At 46.1% G+C, this 20,760-nt stretch overlaps 2 protein-coding genes across 2 annotated transcripts in view; both read left to right on the top strand.

Annotated features, from left to right (window-relative positions):
* ZNF148 (zinc finger protein 148) overlaps positions 1-4,025 on the top strand; it is an 85,256-nt gene extending 81,231 nt beyond the window's left edge. Inside the window, exon 8 of the mRNA XM_075933180.1 lies at positions 3,893-4,025. Within this exon, the coding sequence (XP_075789295.1) occupies positions 3,893-3,898 (6 nt within the window). The 3' untranslated portion in view covers positions 3,899-4,025. The remainder of the gene's footprint in view (positions 1-3,892) is intronic.
* Positions 3,990-20,760, top strand: part of SLC12A8 (solute carrier family 12 member 8) — an 87,858-nt gene continuing 71,087 nt past the window's right edge. The window contains exons 1-4 of the mRNA XM_006137661.3: positions 3,990-4,121; positions 6,199-6,345; positions 10,947-11,138; positions 15,705-15,936. Coding sequence (XP_006137723.2) covers positions 4,002-4,121; positions 6,199-6,345; positions 10,947-11,138; positions 15,705-15,936 — 691 coding nt within the window. The 5' untranslated portion in view covers positions 3,990-4,001. The remainder of the gene's footprint in view (positions 4,122-6,198; positions 6,346-10,946; positions 11,139-15,704; positions 15,937-20,760) is intronic.

Here is a 20,760-nt window from a genome sequence, read left to right as displayed (position 1 = left end):
AGCATAACACGCTTCAGTCGTGGTGTGGCAAATAGGATCAGAGATCACCCAATGAAATTAATAGGCAGGAGGTTTAAAGCAAACAGAAGTATTTCTTCTTACAATTATCAGAGGGGTAGCCGTGTTAGTCTGAATCTGCAAAAGTGGCGAGGAGTCCTGTGGCACCTTATAGACTAACTGAAGTGTAGGAGCATAAGCTTTCGTGGGCAAAGATCCACTTCATCCACTACATGCATCTGACGAAGTGGGTCTTTGCCCACGAAAGCTTATGCTCCTACACTTCAGTTAGTCTATAAGATGCCACAGGACTCCTCGCCGCTTCTTCTTACAATGTGGACTAAACCTGTGGAACTCATTGCCAGGGGATGCTGTTAAGGTCAAAACTGTAGCTAGATTTAAAAAAAAAGAATTGGATCTAGCCGCCATGAACTTATCAACCAGTGGCTATTAGTCAAGATGGTCAGGGATGCAAAAGCCATGTTGTAGGTGTGCTGAAGCTTCTGATTGCCAGAGGCTGAGACCAGAGAACAGGAGATTGTCCTGTTCTGTTCATCCTCTTTGAAGCATCTGTTACTGCTGGAAGACAGGATACAGCATAGGTGGGGAACCTTTTTTGGGTCAGGGGCCACCAACCCACAGAAAAATCAGTTGGGGGGCCACTTGTTACTTCAAGTGAGAAGTAAAAAACAAAAAAACCGAAACCCCTCACTGATGTGTTCCTCGTCTGAGAAGGAGAAAGACACTCCCCACTTTCACCTCTCACACCAGAGAGTAGAGGGGGGCCCAGCTTAGTAGATTTTGTGTGCTCCAGCACGGCAGTGGGGTGGGGACTGGAGTGCCAGCACAAACTCCCCAATGGTGGGGAGGCCCCTGAGCGTCAGGGACCGGATCCAGGCAAGCTGGGGGCTGCATCTATCCCCTAGGCCTGAGGTTCGCCACCCCTGGGATACAGTATGGCCATTCTTTTGTTCTAACTTACATACATATTTTGTAGTGGTGGTATTGAGCGAGGCATCTATATACACACATAACAAGAAGGTCCTTGCCCCAAAGACTAAAATCTCAGACCCGGACCTCTCCAAGAAGTATGTTAGAATTTCTTACAGTACGTAAGATAAACAATCAGCTTCAATGAGACGACTCACATTGGACAAAGTTAAGCATGTATATGTCTTGTCAGGATCCTAGCAAAGTATTTATTTTCCTTTCGTTTATGCATCTTACACAGCATCCTACATAAAGCAGCTTCCCATATTGCTTTCCAATGCTAAATGGATGCAAATATTTGTGACATGCATATAAATCATCGTAGAATTAAATTATATGAAAGGGAGAAGTAGTAGGAAGTTTGTTCCAGACAGCAGTAGCTGAAGAGAAGAAAGCTCTCAGACCATGGGGAGAGAGAGATATTAGGGATAAACAAGCAGAGATATTGGAGAGTAGAAAAGAAAGAACAGGGATTCTCTGAGACCAGAGAGAGCAGAAGAAAGAAGCAAGGCTAGTGGAGGATATAAGTGTAGGAGGGCAAAATATCCTGGCAAGGTTGTACCCTAGTCCTGTGACCTATAGAGCACAGCCCCCCCTGCAAGTTATAAATTTCAGGAGTGGGGCCTTAGCACATAAAATATGTTCAACATTTGCATATAGATACAGTAAATGAATGATCACCTCTTGATATGCCAAAATTGCTGCAAATGGACTTTTGTTGCTAGGGCTGCTTTACTTGTGTGCCCTCAGGTACTGCAACAAGCAGATGTGCCTTAGAAATGAACACTGTCAAATGAATAAGGAACAGAGATGCTCAGTTTTTACTCCCATGTGTGTCTTTCGGAAATGAAATGAGTTTTGGTGGTCACAGTGGAGCCTTTACTAAATAAAATCTCTTCCCATTAAAGAGCAGCCTGATGCCTTGTGGAACACTGAAAAATATTCTACTTAAAAGCAATTTTGCCTGCATGTCTTGTGTTTTCCTCCCTATGTTTTCGTCATTGGGGTCATTTGCATAAAAATCCAATCTTTGTTGCTTAAGAATTCATCTGCTTCCCTGGTTAAAGCCCCAGCCACCTTACAACAGTAACCAATTGTGAAATTGTGCAGGATTTTTTTTTTTTTTTTTGCTTCGAAGTGGGGAATGAGCAGCAGGGAATCAATGAACTCTTCACTGCTTCATTGCTCCTTAACAGGACAAATGCACTGGGTAAAGAAACACCTCCTGTGCTGTCCAATGTACCAGGCACGGCAGACATGCTAGAGAGGAGGATCATTGGTGCAGCTGTTGGGGAGCACAGATGTTGTTTGCACACTAGCATGCTCACAATGTTATGTTTTAAGGCAAAGGCAGACTTAGAAAGGAAGGCTGGTTGAGGAAGGAGGGTCTTGTGGTGAAGCCCCTGGCCTGGGATGTGAGCAATCTGGATTTAAGTCCTAGCTTGCCACCCGATGTTCCGCATGACCTTGAGCAAGTCCCTTAATTTCTCTCTCCTAATGTTCCTGCAAGATAGGGACAATAAACTTCCTTTGTCTGTTTGTCAGTTCTTGGGAACAGAGACTGTCCCTCTCTGTGGGTTTGTGTACAGCACCTAGCACCGTGGATCTCCTATCTCAGTTGGGGTCTCTCGGCTCTACTCAAATACGAATAAACAGAGGGGAAAGCTGGTGCGCCCCAGTGTGCCGCTCTGGCGAGGAGGAGGAGACACGGCATGCTCCCAGCTGGGGTCCCGGGTTTCCTACTAAGCTGCAGTCAGGCAGATTAAATGAGCTGGCTGGGGGCATGCTCCCCCACCAATCTGGATCTGCTCCACTCTTGAGCCCCCACAGACACTATTTAGGGAAGGCTGGGGGGGCTACAGCCCCGTGCCCCTGGAGATTAGTTTAGGACGCTGCTTGCTGTCCCCCTTCCCCTCAGAGAGCAAGAGGAAATCACACAGTGTGCGTGCATGCCTCTCTCCCGACTGGGCAGGGGAGGGTGCAGAGGAGAGAGTGACCCACACTGTGAACTTCACTCTCACTCAAACAGCAAGAAGCCTCCTGGAATTAATTTTGTGGGAGGGGAGAACTTGTTCCCCCCCCCCCCGTCCTTCCTAAATAGCACCCTTGTCCCTCTGAATGCCTCCCATATACACACGCCCAAGCCCCACACCCTGAGACTTCCCATCCTGACTCCTTCACCCCCTACACACCCAGCTCCCTGCCCTGAGCCCTCCCACATCCACCACAAAACCCTCCCTGTCCCCCCTCCCCTCCTGACTCCACCCCACACTTAAATTTCTTACAGGTATTGTCAAATCACAATCCCCCAACCCTGTGCCCTTCGCCCACCAGAGGGGGCGTGTTTGTGATTCCACAGTACCTGTGAGAATTTTAAGTTACTTCACTTCTGCAGCTCAGTAAACATGGATTGTGTAATCAGGATGGATTCTTTGTGTGCATGTTTGTTAATTCTATCTACCAAGAAGTGTAATCAATAGGGATGTTAGAAACCCAAAGAAACAAACAAGGTCCCAGTAAGAACCATCAGAATCATCGTTATACATATCATCGTTCAGTCATTACCCTATTGTTATGTCCTATGCCCCCGCTGTGAAGCCTTTGATTGGTCTCTGTACATTTATTGGGGTTAAACAGCCAATGGGGGAAGAGCTATCAAAGATAAAGGACAACTAACTAAGTAACTTCAGGCCAAGACTTTGTTTTCTTGTATTTATACTAAACATGTCCTATTAAGATGCCTTATTGGAGGCAGCTCCTATATTTTACAAGGTGTGTTTACAAGGATGTGGCTTGAAAGGCTGGTGCTGTTTAAAAAGCAGATTTGTGCCACTGTCGTCTTTTATGGCATCAAAAAATTACAGTGAGTTGTTCTTTCTTTTTCTTCCCCATCCCTTCTGACTAGGAGTAACAATACCATGAATCCTCTTCTGGGAAGTTTTCAACACGACGGGAATTTGTCTGAGGGGAATAGCTGACCTTCTGCTCGGCCCCCCAGACTTTTGGTTGGCATTATGGCTTCTGGTTGGGCATACAACTTCAACGTAAAAGATAAAATGCCTACGCTGAACAGCAGCACAGGTCTGAGGAGTGACTCTCATGTGCAAGAGCTGTTCCATGAGGAAGCACAACAGGTATGTTGAAAAGGCCCCTTCTCTGCGAACCACTAATCTCTGATTTCCATCTTCAGCACTGTAACAGGTTGTGGCGGAATCCTCCTCTACTGACATCTCAGTCTGGGACAGTGTCTCAGATATGTCACCTAAACAGAACAGCAGAGGAGAACCTGAGAAGAACCCAAGAATACCCTTACCATGACTCCATTAATGGAGAGCATGCTGATGGACGTCTCCTGTAACACTACTTCTTGTGCCTGATGATAAACTATCTTTATAGCTTTTATATCTAGCCTCCTGCACCAGACTGACTGAGGCCTTGTGACCCTGCCTTCTCTAAAACAGAGGCACTTTTTTCTGTGCTTCAGTCTGGTGTTATTTGTTCGATTGAGTTCTGTGTGACAGAGAGAGCAAACTAAAGACCAATTATTGGTGCTTTCTGCATCCATGTTCTGGAGCCTGCCATAGTTTCATGGCATTGCTGCTGACTATGAACCCTCATGGTTCTTTCCTATCACCCCTTTCCATTGTTACAGTGGGTGATGTCAGGTAAAGTGATGCTATAGCAAGCATCTTATCAATAAACTAGTGAAATACAACCTAGATGGGGCTATTACAGTAAAACTCCAATAGTCTGGCATCCAATAGTCCGGCACTCATGATAGTCCGGCATCAAAATAGTAAGAGCCTAGTGCGTGAGCTTCGGCAAAAAATGAGTCACAAGGTAACAGCGGCAGCAGCTGAACTGAGCAAAAAGGGTAAAAAAGGCTTAAAAAAACTAAAACATTACAGTATACTGTATACAGTATGTACAATAAAAAGGGTTAAGAACACTTTATATACAGTATATAATGTATACAGTATATATATAACCAGTTTATAGTACCTCCTGATAGTCCGGCATATTTGATAATCCAGAACCACCTAGGTCCCATAGGTTTCGGATTATCGGAAGTCTACTGTATAAGGTGGGTGCATAACTGGCTGGATAATCGTTCTCAGAGAGTAATTTTTAACAGTTCACAATCATGCTGGAAGGGCGTAACAAGTGGGGTTCCACAAGGGTCTGTTTTGGGACCAGTTCTGTTCAATATCTTCATCAACTATTTAGATGACCGCATAGAGAATACGATTATTAAATTTGCAGATGATACCAATCTGGGAGGGGTTGCAAGTGCTTTGGAGGATAGGGTCATAATTCAAAATGATCTGGACAAACTGGAGAAATGCTCTGAGGCAAACAGGATGAAATTTAATAAGGACAAATGCAAAGTACTCCACTTAGGAAGGAACAGTCAGAATGGGAAGTGTCTGTCTAGGAAGGAGTACTTCAGAAAGGGATCTAAGGGTCATAGTGGACCACAAGCTAAGTATGAGTCAACAGTGTGACACTGTTGCAAAAAAAGCAAACATAATTCTGGGATGCATTAACAGGAGTGTTGTGAGCAAGACGCGAGAAGTCATTCTTCTGCTCCACTCTGCGCTGATTATGTCTCAGTTTGAGTATTGTGTCCAGTTTTGGGTACCACGTTTCAAGAAAGATGTGGAGAAATTGGAGAAGGTCCAGAGAAGAGCAACAAAAATGATCAAAGACCTAGAAAACATGACCTATGAGGGAAGACTGAAAGAACTGGGTTTGTTTGGTTTAGTAAAGAGAAGACTGAGGGGGACATGATAGCAGTTTTCACGTTACAAAGAGGGGAGAGAAAAATTGTTCTTCTTGGCCTCCCGTGATAGGACAAGAAGCAATGGGCTTAAACTGCAGCAAGGGAGATTTAGGTTGGACATGAGGAAAAATGTCCTAACTGTCAGGGTGGTTAAACACTAGAATAAATTGCCTGGGGAAGTTGTGGAATCTCCATCCCTGGAGATATTTAAGAGCAGGTTAGACAGACATCCATCAGGGATGATATGGTGGTTGGTCCTGCCGTGAGGGTAGGGGACTGGACTTAATGATCTCTCGAGGTCCCTTCCAGTTCTAGTGTTCTATGATTCTATGCTCAGATTACTCTGTTGTAGACACAGGCCACAGTGCTGCTTCTGCAGATATCCAGATGGCTGCATGGTTGTAACTGAAGGTGTTACTATCTTCTAGGTATCTCAAACACAGACCAAACCCTGGTGGAAGATACAGCTCTTCGTCTGGGAGCCAGTGCTCTTTGGGACCTGGGATGGCGTCTTTACTTCTTGCATGATCAACATTTTTGGAGTGGTTCTTTTTCTGAGGACCGGATGGCTAGTGGTGAGTGAAGGACAAACAGGGTAACATTGTGGATTAATGGGTAGGTTATTGTCCCTCCCCTCTCCCCATCACCATGGTTGCTTTTGATTTTGTGCTTAGTGAAGCAGTTAAATCTCTTGGTTTTTCTTCTCACTCTTCAGAATATGTAAATGACTGTGTTTAAAAATAGTGAGGCTGGGGCCGTTTTCGTGACTTCCCTGTAATGTGCTGTTCTGCAACTTCCAAACAAGCCTGATAATTCGTAGGGAAGTCCATGTGTAATGGTGTATCCAAATATAACTCTCCAGGTAAAATGTATTGCCATGGTTACACATCCTCCGCTGGCCTCCTCCAAGCAGTACTGAAATAGTTGTGTTTCCAACATGAGAGTTTTAAATGGAGACCTGAATGAAGGGCCTTGGATAGCACAAAATTCTTGATCTCTAGGAGAGTCCCATTCGTGAGTCAAGGAGAGTGTACCTGCCAGTGTTGTGGCTTTAAGAGTGAGAATGAAGTGGGAGCACAGCCTGGTGGCCCCAGAGCAGAACACGGCTTGGCCAGCCGCTGAGGGGCCAGGAGCGCAGCCCAGGGGCCATCAGGAGTGCAGCCCAGAAGTCCCAGGAGCTGGGAGCAGAGCCCAGTGGGGCTAGGACTGCAGCCTGGCTGGCAGCAGGGCTGGTGGCTAGGAGAGTAGTGAGGGCCCTGATTTTCCTTGGTTCAGCAAATTCCCTTGCTTGGAACTGGAGTGTGAGGTCCAACCTGTACCTCTAGAAACCCCCTGTCCCTTAGCTCCACCTAGGGGATTAGTTCATTACTGACTCGGAAAACTAAGTGCTCCCCACTGAATCACTAATCCTTCAGCTGCCATGATTTTCCTTGGAAGCCTTTCCTCCATCAGTCACCCAGGGCTGACCCTTATGAAATCTGATACTCCACTGGTGTGACATCATTACTCAGGGCTCATTACTGATACCCACTAGTAGGGTTGCCAGGTGTCCGGTAGTCACGCAGACGGTCTGGTATTTTTGGCTCCTGTCCGGTAAAAAATTCAGAGAATACCGGACACCTAAAATGCTGGGCACCTGGCAACCCTACAAACACTCAGCACCCGGCTTCTCTCCCCCCACAAGTCCCCTCCGGCACCCAACACTCGCAGCTCCCTGACCCCAGCCGCCATGCTTACCTGGTTCCCCAAGGCTGCCGGCACAAAATGGCTGCCAGCCAAAAGACGCAGGGGAAGCAATGCTTCCCCTGGATCTTAGTACTCAACCCCTCCCCTGTTCCTATCCCTGCACTTAAAGGGGACATGCTATTTTAATGCTGTTTTATTTAATTTGGGGGGGGGGCTTAATAAGTCCTTGGAGGCTTTTTTTTCTTTGCTCAACAACTTTGGTCTCTCCTCTCCCCCCTTTTCCCCCCTTCAACAGAATTTTTTCCTGGCGTTTTTTTTGGGGGGGGGGGGGGGGGAGTATTAAATATTTTTGTTTCAACCATATGGCAACCTTACCCAGCAGCCCAGACTCTAATAGTTGGGATTTTTCTTTTACCATTTGCTTCTCTTTCCCACATTAATTTCAACTGAGATGTCAGAAAGGTTTTCATAAAGCCTTCACCAACACAACTGTATTGCCTCCATCCCTCACTTTGCAATTCAATAGCAAGTGATTGGTGGCACAGTCAATACATAAAGCAACTCCCCCCCCCAAATGAAATAGACCCAGGATTATTAAAAGGGAAACTGAGCATGATGAAAAATAATGGCATTAGGCTTTGAAATCACTGGGGCTTCACATGAGCACAGGAGGTTGCTTGCCTAGATCTGATTGTAAGAGCAAGACCTTTGTTTGGAAACTTTTCTCAACAGAAGAGGTCAGGTCTTCCTACATATTATTACAGCAACAGCGCAGAGACAGCCTGAGCCTTACTGGAGGTATTTGGGCCACAGTGAAATGTTAAATAGTAATGCTAATGATGCATTCACAATGAGGCCAGACTTCGTTTTCCACTGATCCAGTAAAACCAACATCTAAACCAGCAGGCTATTGAACTAAAATAGGATTTCACAAGAATAGCAACATCCTGGATACATTTCTGGAAAAAAACAAAACAAAACCAAACAAACCCCTCCAACAACAACAACAACAACAACAACAACAAAAAGTCTGGGACTTAGACCAGCACAAAATAGAAGCAGTCGCTGCCTGTTGCTGATGAGAAACAATATGGTGCCAGAGGCCAGTGTGTCCTCACATACATACACCACAGGAATGGAGACAGAGCGAGAGCTTGTCAGTCAACAGCAGGGAAGAAATTATGCAACACTATAATGTAGTAATGGGAGCAGTGCTGTGGGGGAGGGCAGGATAGGGAGAGGTTTCCAGTCCTCTCTGCATTGGCATGGTGTCCTGGATGAGTTTTCAGTGGAAATGACTGCGATTCAGAGATCAAGAAGTTACACTAGCTGGGGAAGTTCAGCAAGAGTATAAAGAGATACTTTTGACCCCGCAAAAGAGATTCCTGCAATATTTAGAACAAGCAGAAGACAGCAAAAACAGGGGTCACAAAAGAAGCATTTGATGTCAGAACTCCCTGAGGGACCTGAACAGCCTAAATTCTAGTTCACTTTTGGAATCCTGACCTTTTGACTTGAATAGAAAGGCCAACCAAATGTGACAAGCATCATTCAAACTGAAAGCACGTGTTCTGGCAGATGGTGGAAGGCTATGACCTATATTGCTATCAAGGTACACAAGATGACTAACCTGCTGCAGGTACCAAAGGCTGTGTGGCACACGATGACAAAAGCATTACATTTTCCTGGGAAGAGTAGGATTTCCTTGCCAGCCTGTGAAGGGCTATTGGATTCCCATATAAATGCCCTTCCCGCCCATTCACTAACTCAGGACACTGCTGCAGCCATTGGATACATGGCAAAAGGATTTAAGATATGATTAGCAGTCTTTTAATGTAGCTTAGCAGACGAGACTGCGTCGTGTGCCAAGGCAGCTGTTTGTGGACCTCTGCACCAGGTCAGGAAGTGAGGAGTCCCGGGCTGCACAAATCCGCTTGTGATACCACCAGGAGGAGATCCAATTTCCATGATGCAGAGGCACTGAGCAGGCCTGCTTGAAAGGTCAGGACTATCCCAACCATCTGGGGAAAGCTGGAAGAGCACGTGGAGGTGGATTGAGATATTGTGTCCCCTGACACAGTGTGCAGTCCAGATAAAGACCAGCAAGTAATTATTTATCATAGGTTTATTTTTTGTCTTGTATATGAAGTGTATTTTTCCTCCTTTGGTAATTCATTGACTTGGGTGTTAGCAATGTAGTAGGTCTGAGCGGCTTAGATTTTTCAGAAGCATCCATCTCAGTTGGCGCTGCCGTTGGCTGGCTGAATCTCTCTGAAAATCCAATCATTTAGGGCCCTAAGAAATGGGCTTTCTGAAAATCCAGGCAGGTATTTCAGGACCAGATCAGTGCTGAGGTGTTTAGTTTTGTCTTTATCTGACCCAGTCTTTGTAATAACCGTGATATTTCTTTTTTACCCCTTTCCCCCATTTTACCTTGTGGCGGATTATTCATGATTATTAGGGAGTTGTAGCTCTGAAACTTCTGCTGGGTGGTGATCTGCTCGTGACAATATCCCTGCTGTGTCAATTGACAGATCGAGGGCTCAGCGAGATAACCCAGTAGTTTTCAAACTATTGGCCGGGACCGAATATCAGGCACTTGGTCTTCTTGCTGCAGGGTGATCAGGTGACTGGGACGGGGTGTGTATGCTAAGGCAGGCTGCCTGCTTTTCCTGGCACCACAGACTGTGCTGCACCCCAGAAGTGGTTGGCAGCAGTCCCAATTCCTAGGTGGAGAGGGGAGAGCACACAGAGCTCCATGCACTGCCCCTGTCCTGAGCACTAGCTCTGCACTCCCATTGGCTGGGAACCTGCTGTTGGCTGCTTGTGGGGTGCAGCATGGTCTGCAGTGCCAGGAAAGGCAGGAGGCCTGCCTTAGCACCCCCATTGCACCACTGACTGGGAGCCACTCAAGGTAAGCCCCTCTGCCATAGTCTAGACCTCCCTCCCAAACTAGAGCCCCCTACTATACCCAAAACTCATCCTCAGCCACACCCTGTACCGGGCATTAGCACTTTTCTTCAAATGGATCATGAGAAAAAAAGTTTGAAACCCACTGAGATACCTTATGCTTCAGGAACTTGTACAACATAGGGCTTTGTTGGAGAGACCCTCCCTTGTTGTTCACAGTAGAATTGCCTGGAAAGATCCAGTGGGGATAAATATTATATGGTGATTTATTATTATTTGTACTGAGCTAGCACCTAGGAGCCATATTCCTGGGCACTGGACCTACATACAGAACAAAAAAGGCAGCCAGCCCCTAAATCCCAAAGACTTGAACATAATGCAAGATTTTTACAATTAACATACATTTCTGTGACTGCTGAATTGCCAGAAGCGTGTGTGTTATTTAATCTGAATATAAAATAACCTACAGTGAACAGACACAATGTGTTAGAGGTTACTGGAGTCTCATGAGGAGGTTTTTTTTTTCTTGCCCTGAAAAATTTCCCTTGTGTTCTTCAGTAACTTTGTTTCTCCGTTACAGGGAAACACCGGCATTTTAATGGGCATGTTTCTGGTGTCCTTTGTTGTCGTGGTTGCCCTAGTAACTGTCTTGTCTGGAATTGGCGTTTGTGAGCGGTGCAGCGTTGGAAGTGGAGGAGTCTATTCCATGATTTCTACTGTCCTCGGGGGTCAAGTTGGAGGGACCATTGGCCTTCTTTACATTTTTGGTCAGGTAAAAATGATTGGTGCTGCAAGCGTACCCTGGGTCCTTTTCTTCCATGCTCTAACGTACAGAAGATGATGCTACTGAGAAGGAAAAAGCAGAGTTGTAGGCATATAATTCCATTCTTATTGATACGATCAAGCTCAGGCCCACCAACAGGGAGGCAAAGGGGGCAGCTGCCCTAGGGCCTGGTAATTCAGAAGGGCCTGGGGCTCACGGACGGCTGCTCTTGCAGCATAGGTGGTGGCCGGAGCCTGGCTCTTTAAATTGCTGCCAGATCCCTGTGCAGCATTTTCCAGGCAGCCTCCTCCCACTTTCAGGGCTATCTCCCAGCCCCACCCCTTCTGTCCCAAGCCCTACCCCTTCCATGAGCACGGAGCCAGGCCCCACCCATCTTATTTTGCCCAGGGGCAATTCTGTCAGTCTTCACTCCTGCCCTATCAGGCTTGTTGCCACATATCTATGGTAAATACATCAGTTAGTACAGTTCAAAAAGGAGGGTCTGTCCTGCAGGGTGTGACTAGGGAGATTAATGATTTCCTCCTGATGTACAGAGCCATCTCTGGCACAGTCTGAAAGGTCTCTGCTGTCCTGAGACGCTGGTTATGGGACCAATGACCAGCATGTGGGGAAAACAAATTAGGCAGTTTGGAGAGACAGTAGTGTCCGGGCCATTAAAAAAAAGCCATTTTTCCGCTCTTTGTTTTTAGAGAGACACTGGTGTGCCGCTGCCATGGTGGATTAAAATTAAAGGGTTAAGAAACAAACAACTATCCCTACTAGAAGAAAGTGGTTATTAATGCCCATAGTAATTGAAGAAAATAAAGGTATGAGAAATGCCAGCAAGTATCACACGCAGAGAAGAATTGTTCATTTAAATGCCAATATTTAAATGCAGCTGTCTTTAAGCACTGGTCAGTTCTAAAAGTCAACACAAAGTACAAATTCATTAGTTACAAGACGGGATAAGAAAAAGACCTACATATACACTTTGCACTGTAATCCCTCTTTGCCCCTGGCTGAGGAAAGTGAGTGAGTCGTGCATCACGCAGGGCTATCCTGAGGGTGGTGTGAGGTCTGGGGCAGCTCCCCTTCCCCCACTGCCCCACATGCAGGACTTGGGGCAACCTCCCACCACATCCTCACTCCTACTCCACCCCTTGCCCCATGTCCCATCCTGCTCCACGCCCACCCCATCTCCTTAGCTCATCCCCTGAGCAACGCAACCCAGGGCATAATGGGGTCCTGGTATGGCGGCAGCAGGGGTTGCCTCCGCCTTCTCCCCACTCACTGCACAGGCAGCAAGAGCAGGAGCGGTCCAGCAGCCTGCTCCATGTCTCTCTCCCAACCCACTGTGCCTCACTTCTCCACAGCAGGGGGAGCTAGAGCGCTCTGGGGTGGGACACTCTGCTTCCCACTGCGACCGAGAAGCCGTGTGCAGAGGGCCGGGAGTGGGGAGGCCACCTCTGTTGCTGCCACACCCAGACCCCATTATCCTCTGATCCCTCCCATTCATAAGATGGTTGGGGCAGCTGCTGCTCAGAAGTTCAAATACCCACATTGTAATGCTCGCACATGCACCCACTGAGTTTTTGAACCACTCGGTTTGGTGCATACTGACGTCCACGTGTGTCTGTGCAAAGGGGCACACGTGCCTGTGCATATGTCTGTGCAAAGGGCCTGGCAGTTCAAAAGGGCCTGGGGCTCCCGGCCAGTGCTGGGCCATTTAAATCACCGCCGGAGCATTGCAGTGGGTGGGGGCGAGTGTGATACCCTGCATTCCGGGCAGTGCTGAGGGCAGGCTGTCCCGGCCCCGCCCCTTCTGCCTTAGGCCCCGCCCCTTCTGGGAGCACAGAACCAGGCCCTCCACCACTTTGCCCAGATCTCCAATGAAGAACACAAGTCCTACTCTGCATCCAGAAAAACAAATAGCTCTCCCCAGACCTCGTGGAATATGAGCAGCAGCGGATATAGGGCAGGGCGAGTGGGGCGGCTGCCCCGGGCCATGTGCTTCAGTAGGCCCCGCGCCAGTGCCAGGGGCACACTGGCCCAGCGGGATACTGGGAATTTCCCGGTGGGCTGTCCGCCGAAGGGCTGGCTGGCGGCTGCTGGAGGAAGAAGGGGATTGTGACAGGGTGCCGCAGCTCTGTATTTTAAATTCCCTGGCGCCAGCCAGTACGGGCCATGTGGGGCCGAGGGAGCACATGCGCGGCGTGCTGAAACGCTGCGTGACAGCTGAGAGGGCAGACGCCTGGGAGTGGCGTGATGTCACGGCCCAGCATTGCACCGCTCAGTTCAGCACGTGGTCTGGAGCCTGGGCTGGGTGTGTGGCCATCCGGCAAACTGGAAGGCAGAAGGTGGATGGCAGAGGAAGAGGCTTGTGCTGAGGGGACGGGGGCAGGTCAGGAGAAGAAAGGGGAAGACACCAAGGGACAGCGTGGAGGAGAGACAAATGCCACGGGGCCAAGTGCAGACAATGAGGAAAAGGGTTGGGGGGGAGGTGTCAGTGGGAGGGGGGATAAGGTGATGCTGGGAAAGGAGAGAGTAAGGGCATTGGGGACTAAAGAGGGGAGGGGGAAGTGCTAGGAGAAGGCTTGAAAGAAGGGGTGAGAATGAGGAAGGTGGGAATGGAACAAAGCATGTGTGAGGACACGGGCATGAGGGGAACGGGAGGCAGAGGGTGGTGAGGGGGTGGGCATCAGGGAAAAAGAGGGCAAAGGGTGCAGGGGCAGTGAGGGAAGGGGGAAGCACCAGGAGGGTGCAGGGATAAGGGAAGGGGCAGGTGCCGGGGATTCTGGGGGTGAAGCAGAAGGGTAGACACCTGCAGGGGAGGGACCAGCACCAGAGGAGAGAGGCAGGGCAGGTGTGTAGAGGGAGGTGTTAGGAGAGGGGATGAGGAGGGGTAGCTCACATGATCAGAGTGGGGCTACTGGAGGAGTGGGCACAGGGGGGGATGCCTTTTTTCTATTTTTTCTCCAAAAGGGGCCCCGCAAAATTGTGCTGCCCTGGGCCCCGCAAAACTCTCATCCGCCCCTGAATATGAGTTGCACAATACATGCAAGCTACATTCCAGTGAAGAGATAGGGAACCGGTGAAACAGCAAACGTCAAATCCAAACCAAATACTGAGTTAGAAACCTTGAAAACAATAAAGCGGGAAGCAGTCAGTCATTCCCTAAGCAGGTGCTTTAAAGAGGACCTATTGCTGGTCACAGAAAGAAAGGAAAACAAGAAATTACGGAGACATGCTCTTATTTTGTGCTTTGGTTGGGTCAATCTATTTTATTTCGCTTCAGAATATTTTTCAGCAGATGCACAGTGTGTCTCTTGTGTCAATATGGCAAATCCATTATGCCCTTGCCTTTACTTACTTCATTGAGTTGCATTCTGTTGCTTTAAAAAGGGTGCATTTTGGAGCTGATAAAAGGTAGTGGATTGACAGTCTCAGAGTTATAAGTCCCCTATTGACCCATGGAATGGGTTCAAACTTGCTTACACAACCCTACCAACATACATCATTCTTGTGTGAGAAGTCTCGTGTTCCTTCTCCATGTGAATGTTGGCCCAGGAATCCTTGGTCTCTTTGAAGTTATGTTAAGGCTGTGGATAGGTCACTGGTAGCTAAGTGGGCATCAAACTCTGGGCCAACTATAAAGACCAACATTGTTACCAAAGGCTGTAGCAACCTGTATGTATAATTAGAAGGGTGGGGATTGCAGTAACCAGAGTCATAGGTGGGTAGCAATGAGGAGTCCTGTAGCACCTTAAAGACTAACAGATTTAGTTGGGCATAAGCTTTCATGGGTAAAAACCATTTTGTCAGATGCATGGAGACGAAGTGTTTTTTAACCCACGAAGGCTAATGCCGAAATACACTTGTTAGTCTTTAACATGCATCAGGAGTCCTCATTATACTACCCAGAGTGCAGCTTGTGATGTTGTGTCTGTCTTGTGGGGATTTGATTGAGGTGACCAAATTCCTTTCACATCTAGCCCTGGTTTTTACTGGGACTTTATTTCGAAATAATCTCCCTCCCTAGGTCGAATTTATAAGTGGAGCATCCACGCTACCAAGCCCGTTATTTATAAATAACAGGCTGCGGACTTTGAAATCTATACTCCTGCTTTTCGTCAGGCATAATGCTAATTCCGAAATAGTTATTTCAAAACAACGGTAGTGTGGATGCTTCGATGCTCCTGTTTCGAAATAATTACTCCCCAGTGCTTCCTGGGAGTCTAGGTCGAGATAGCGTGTCCACTTTAACAGAACCTGCCTTGGACTAATTTTGAGGCTTCCCTCAAAGTGGACACGCTTGTTTGAAGTTGTTAAATCGGGAGTTAAGTCAAATTTAGTTTTTTATAAATACTTTGCTAGTGTAGACACGGTCCAGTTGAGGTGCAGCCATCAGATGGTAGCGACCTTCAGTCAATGCCATCGTGGACTGGCTCAAACTAAAAGGTGGAAGGCTCTGTACCTTGCCACCAATGCCCTGAGCCATCCAACATCCTCCTGTACAGGTGTGTTAAATGTCCAGTGCTTGCTCTGGGTGGGCGCTTATGTTTAACTGTCTTTCAGTGTGTTGCAGGTGCTATGTACATCACCGGGTTTGCGGAATCCATCTCCGACCTACTGGGTTTCAGTAGCACTTGGGCAGTTAGAGGCATTTCACTTGCAGTCCTACTCTGTCTGCTTGGAATTAACCTGGCTGGGGTTAAATGGATAATTCGGCTGCAGTTGTTACTGCTCTTCTTGCTGGCTGTTTCTACGCTGGACTTTGTCATTGGATCATTCACGCACCTAGATCCAGGTAAAATGTCACGAATGCTTCACGTTCACAGTTGCAACTGTATTTAACATGGGTTGAATTTTGTTTTCCCCTTAATTTATGTTTTTGTGAATGTTAAATCCAAACAAAAATATGGACCAAAACTTCCAGATGTGAATCCCTAAAGTTAGGTACCTATCCAGAGCCCCTGTCCTGCAAGCACGTAGGACATCTCTACACTACAGCCCTTAGGTGACCTGTGTTGGGGTGACTTACAGCTACCACAGAATTTGCTGTGATGGCTGATGTCCACTCTACTTTCCTTCTGTCCGAGGTACGTGTCCTCACCAGAAGCACTTCCGCCGACTGAAGAGGGGTAGTGTGGGGTGGTTGAGAGCTCTGCTTGCACCCCTCTGGCTGCCTGCTGCTGGCTGAGAGGAGGGGGCAGCCACCTGGCCTAGTTGGCATCCGTAGTGGGAAGCCTCCAGTGTGAAGCCTCGCTAGGAGTGGGGAGTCAGTTTTATGCCTGACTTTAACTGCCCAGCTTTCTTGTCAGTTTCATGCAGGGCCATCCTTACCCATAGGCAAAATACACAAAATGCACTGGGCACCTGAAAATTTGAGGCTCCACTGGGTCTTAATGCCCACCCATCCACTCTTCCTATTCCTTGTCTGTGGCTTTGCTTCCTCTGGAAAGGATCTAGTTAACTTAAAAGTGAAAAAACCTGTCAGACCTATTAGCAGAACACTGAACCTAAGAAAGAGCCATTCAAGTGGTAATGAAAGTATTTAACAGGCATTTGCCAACTCCCGGTATATACTGTCAGTTTTTGGGTTAGTCTACTGTGTTAGTCTACCAAACCTTAGTTTAAAATTTTCTTTAAAAATATTTCATTAGCGTGTTAGTGAAGATGATAAAATCACATCTCTAAAAATTTCCCTTGCATTGCTATAGAGGACATAGAGACGCCTGTTTAATAGTATTGTGTTGGGCCCCATAAATCCTAAGAACGGCCCTGGTTTCACAGCTCCATGGTGGAGCCATGGAATTGACAAGACAGCCAAAAGCTGATTGTTACCCTAATGCCACCAACGTGTGGAGGTGGAGTAAGGCACTTACATTAGCAGGACAAGGCTGTAGTGTGTGCGCTGACATAATTAGGTTGACGTAAGCTGAAGTTTACATTGACCTAACTATGTAGTGTACAGGGCATCTCTGCTATAAGTTGCCCTGATATACATCCACTCCACGGTAAAGTCATTGACACCTATAGCAACTGATGTTATTCCCATTCCCCACCCTTAAGTCACGCAAAAAAAAAAAATAATAATAATAATTTGTACAAATGGAAGTCAGACGTGGAAAAAAAATTCCCCGCTTTAAGTTGTTTTGCTATAAGTCCAAGTTTTTTGGAACGTATCTTGGACTTCTAGCAAGGACAGCCTGTGGACTAGGCCTAAGAAACATCTCTAAACACAGGTACCAATGTTTGCAGTATTGGAACCATACGTCCCTGACTGTGGTACCTAAATGTTAGTACCTCCTTGTAAAAGTGCTGGCTATAATCTTTCATTGAGTGTTGAGTTTCTGAAAGCTTTCTAACAATAGGAAACTGTGTGCATTAATAGAGCTGCTATTTCCAATGAACCAGTTTTTAGAAGAGTTGTAGTCATAAAGACTGAGGATTGCAAATGTACATTAAGAAATGTTTCTTATCCATTTGATGTCTGTAATATCCTTTACAAAACAAAATGGTGAGGCTATAATGAATTTTTTGACAGTACACCAAACATAGTGGACAATAGTGGCAATCTTGTCTCCTTTTCCTCTTGTGCCCTTCCCCCAGTCTGTGTTGTCTATAGCCACCTTCTGTCTCTTGTCTTAGACTGTAAATTTTCAGGGGGCAGAGATTTGTCTTTTTATTCTGGCTTTGATTCTACAGCACATAGTATAAGGGGTTGTGGTTTGCGACTGAGGTCCTAGGTGCTACCTTAAAGCAAATGCAGTAACATCTTGCTTAACATTGTAGTTATGATGCTGAAAAATGCTACCTTTAAGCAAAATGATGTTAAGTGAATCTAATTTCCCCATGAGAATTAATGTAAACGGGAGGGGTTAGGTTCCAGGGAAATTTTTTTAGCCAGACAAAAGACATTATATGCACATACAGTAGAAGTTTTAAATTATTGTAAACAAATTATTTAATACTGTACTCATCAATGATTGTGAAGCCTGGTTGAAGCAGGGACGTAGTGTGGATGGGGCGGGGATCTTTTTGTGTCCTGCCCTATCAGTGCTCTTGTCAGGGACTTGTCCCACTCTGCCTGCCTGGCACTGCTGCCTGGGAGTGGGGTTGGTGTGTAGGGGCATGCTCTATTCCTCCTGGGGAGCAGGGTTGGGGGCTCGACCACTGTGCAGCTGGCAGGCTGTGATGGGGAAATGCAACAAGCCTCAGTCCCTGAACCCCTCCCTGGCTAGAATGCCAGGCAGACAGGAGGAGCCAAACAACCTTATAATGGAACATTGTTCAACTTTAAATGAGTATGTTCTCTGTTAGATCAGCAACTGAATAACAAAACAGCGTATTCACTGGGGTGACTTTAAGTGAAGAAAAACTTAAAAAACAACAAATAGTCTAGCAGCACCTTTAAGGACTAACAAAAAGAAGTGGGTTTTGCCCACGAAAGGTCATGATGCCATCTACATGTTTTGTTAGTCTCTAAGGTGCTACTAGACTATTCGTTGTTTTTTAAGTTTTTCCAGTTACAGGCTAACTCGGCTACCCCTCTGAAGCTTTTAAAGTGAGGAGTTACTGAACTAAATAAAAATACTAATTGTCACCAGGAAAATATTCTTACTTACAATGTGAAAACCCTAAACATAGATGGAGTATAATTTTGAATTTTTTGTTTCGGTTCTTTTCAGATCTGCTCTCTGTTATTGTAATCAGCAGCATGAGCTGTATGAAATATTAGCATGAATATCCAAAATGCTTTTAGTTTTAAAACTTCTGGCACTTCATTGTGACTTCAATATCAATTCTCTTTTTGTAGCTTTTTGCATTGAAATGCACCACTTTTAGTAAAAAAGAAATGTACAGGATGACAGGTGACCTAGTTAAGGAGGGGGAACATTTTCAGCAAGAAGGAAAGTCTTTTAAGGCTGGTTGTCATTCAGGGTTGGATACAAACATCTCTGCACTTAATAATAACTCCTACGGTATGGAATAATGTTAACCATGCTATTTCTCTCAGCCAGGGATCACAGAAGCATCAGGGTTGGCCCACAACATTTTGGCACCTGAGGCGGGGACCTCAAATCATAGAATCATAGAATACTAGGACTGGAAGGGACCTCGAGAGATCATCGAGTCCAGTCTCCTGCCCTCATGGCAGGACCAAATACTGTCTAGACCATCCCTGATAGACATTTATCTAACCTACTCTTAAATATCTCCAGAGATGGAGATTCCACAACCTCCCTGGGCAATTTATTCCAGTGTCTGACTACCCTGACAGTTAGGAACTTTTTCCTAATGTCCAACCTAAACCTCCCTTGCTGCAGTTTAAACCCATTGCTTCTTGTTCTATCCTCAGAGGCCATGATGAACAAGTTTTCTCCCTCCTCCTTATGACACCCTTTTAGATATCTGAAAACGGCTATCATGTCCCCCCTCAATCTTCTCTTTTCTAAACTAAACAAACCCAATTCTTTCAGTCTTCCCTCATAGGTCATGTTCTCTAGACCTTTAATCATTCTCGTTTCTCTTCTCTGGACCTTCTCCAATTTCTCCACATATTTCTTGAAATGTGGTGCCCAGAACTGGACACAATACTCCAACTGAGGCCTAACCAGCGCTGAGTAGAGCGGAAGAATGACTTCTCGTGTCTTGCTCACAACACACCTGTTAATGTATCCCAGAATCATGTTTGCTTTCTTTGCAACAGCATCACACTGTTACAGCATCACAACAGCATCAAATGACGCCCCCATGCCTCCTTGCTTGGGCCAAAACTTTGAAAGGTCTCAATTCTGCCTTCTTCCTGTTCTACTTGTCTCACGGTACTGCAGAAAGAATACATATGCACCAGCAGCAGACACAATTTTCTACACTGTGGGTCTTAGTGGCGCCCACTCCCCCCACAGTCTGCCTCAGTTCGTCTCATGGTAAAGCCAGCCCTGGGAAGCATATTGCATAATATGATGGACTGCAGTGAAAGGCCCATAGGAATGTTTAAGTGGCACTAACCACAAAAATTGCAATTATCCAAATAAACAGAAGATGTCACTTTATCTTTGATTTTACCCCCAATGTCCCAGTGTTCTCTGTTTTTTATATCTGTTGACAAATTTCATTTTTTGTTGTCCTTAGTTTTGTTTTCAGCATTTTAGAAAATGTAACTGTTGGATCAGGGATGGGAAGATGAGTCACCTTGTAAATATTCATTGCCCTCCCGGTTTGAAAGAATTTCACATTGATATTTTGTCCTTGTAATGCTGAATGCAAGCATTGTGCGGGGGTTATGGGCATACGACTTATATCTGAGAGAAAGTATTTTATGATTCTTTGTAGAAAGTAGGCTCTGCGAAAATTATTTTTTAAATTAATCATAGCAAGCATTGCAAAATTAAACCTGCTTTTCTGCTCAACGGGTGCTTGGAGACAAAAGTAAATGGAAGAATGTTGTGCGAGGTACAGAAAATCGAGTTAGCGTGCATTTCAAGAATAAAAGAAGCTGTGCTTTATAATTAAAGAAAACATAAGGAAGATTCCTAGTGTTCCTGTTCCTAATTCCTAATGTTCACTGTTCAGTTAATTTGTCTTGAGTAGAAAGAAACAGAGCCTAAAACTAGTGGTCATTTTT

This window comes from Pelodiscus sinensis, chromosome 7 (genome assembly GCF_049634645.1).
Source record: "Pelodiscus sinensis isolate JC-2024 chromosome 7, ASM4963464v1, whole genome shotgun sequence".
Taxonomy (NCBI): domain Eukaryota; kingdom Metazoa; phylum Chordata; order Testudines; family Trionychidae; genus Pelodiscus; species Pelodiscus sinensis.
Note: the sequence above shows the minus strand (reverse complement) of the source record. Positions and strands in the feature narration are given on the sequence as shown.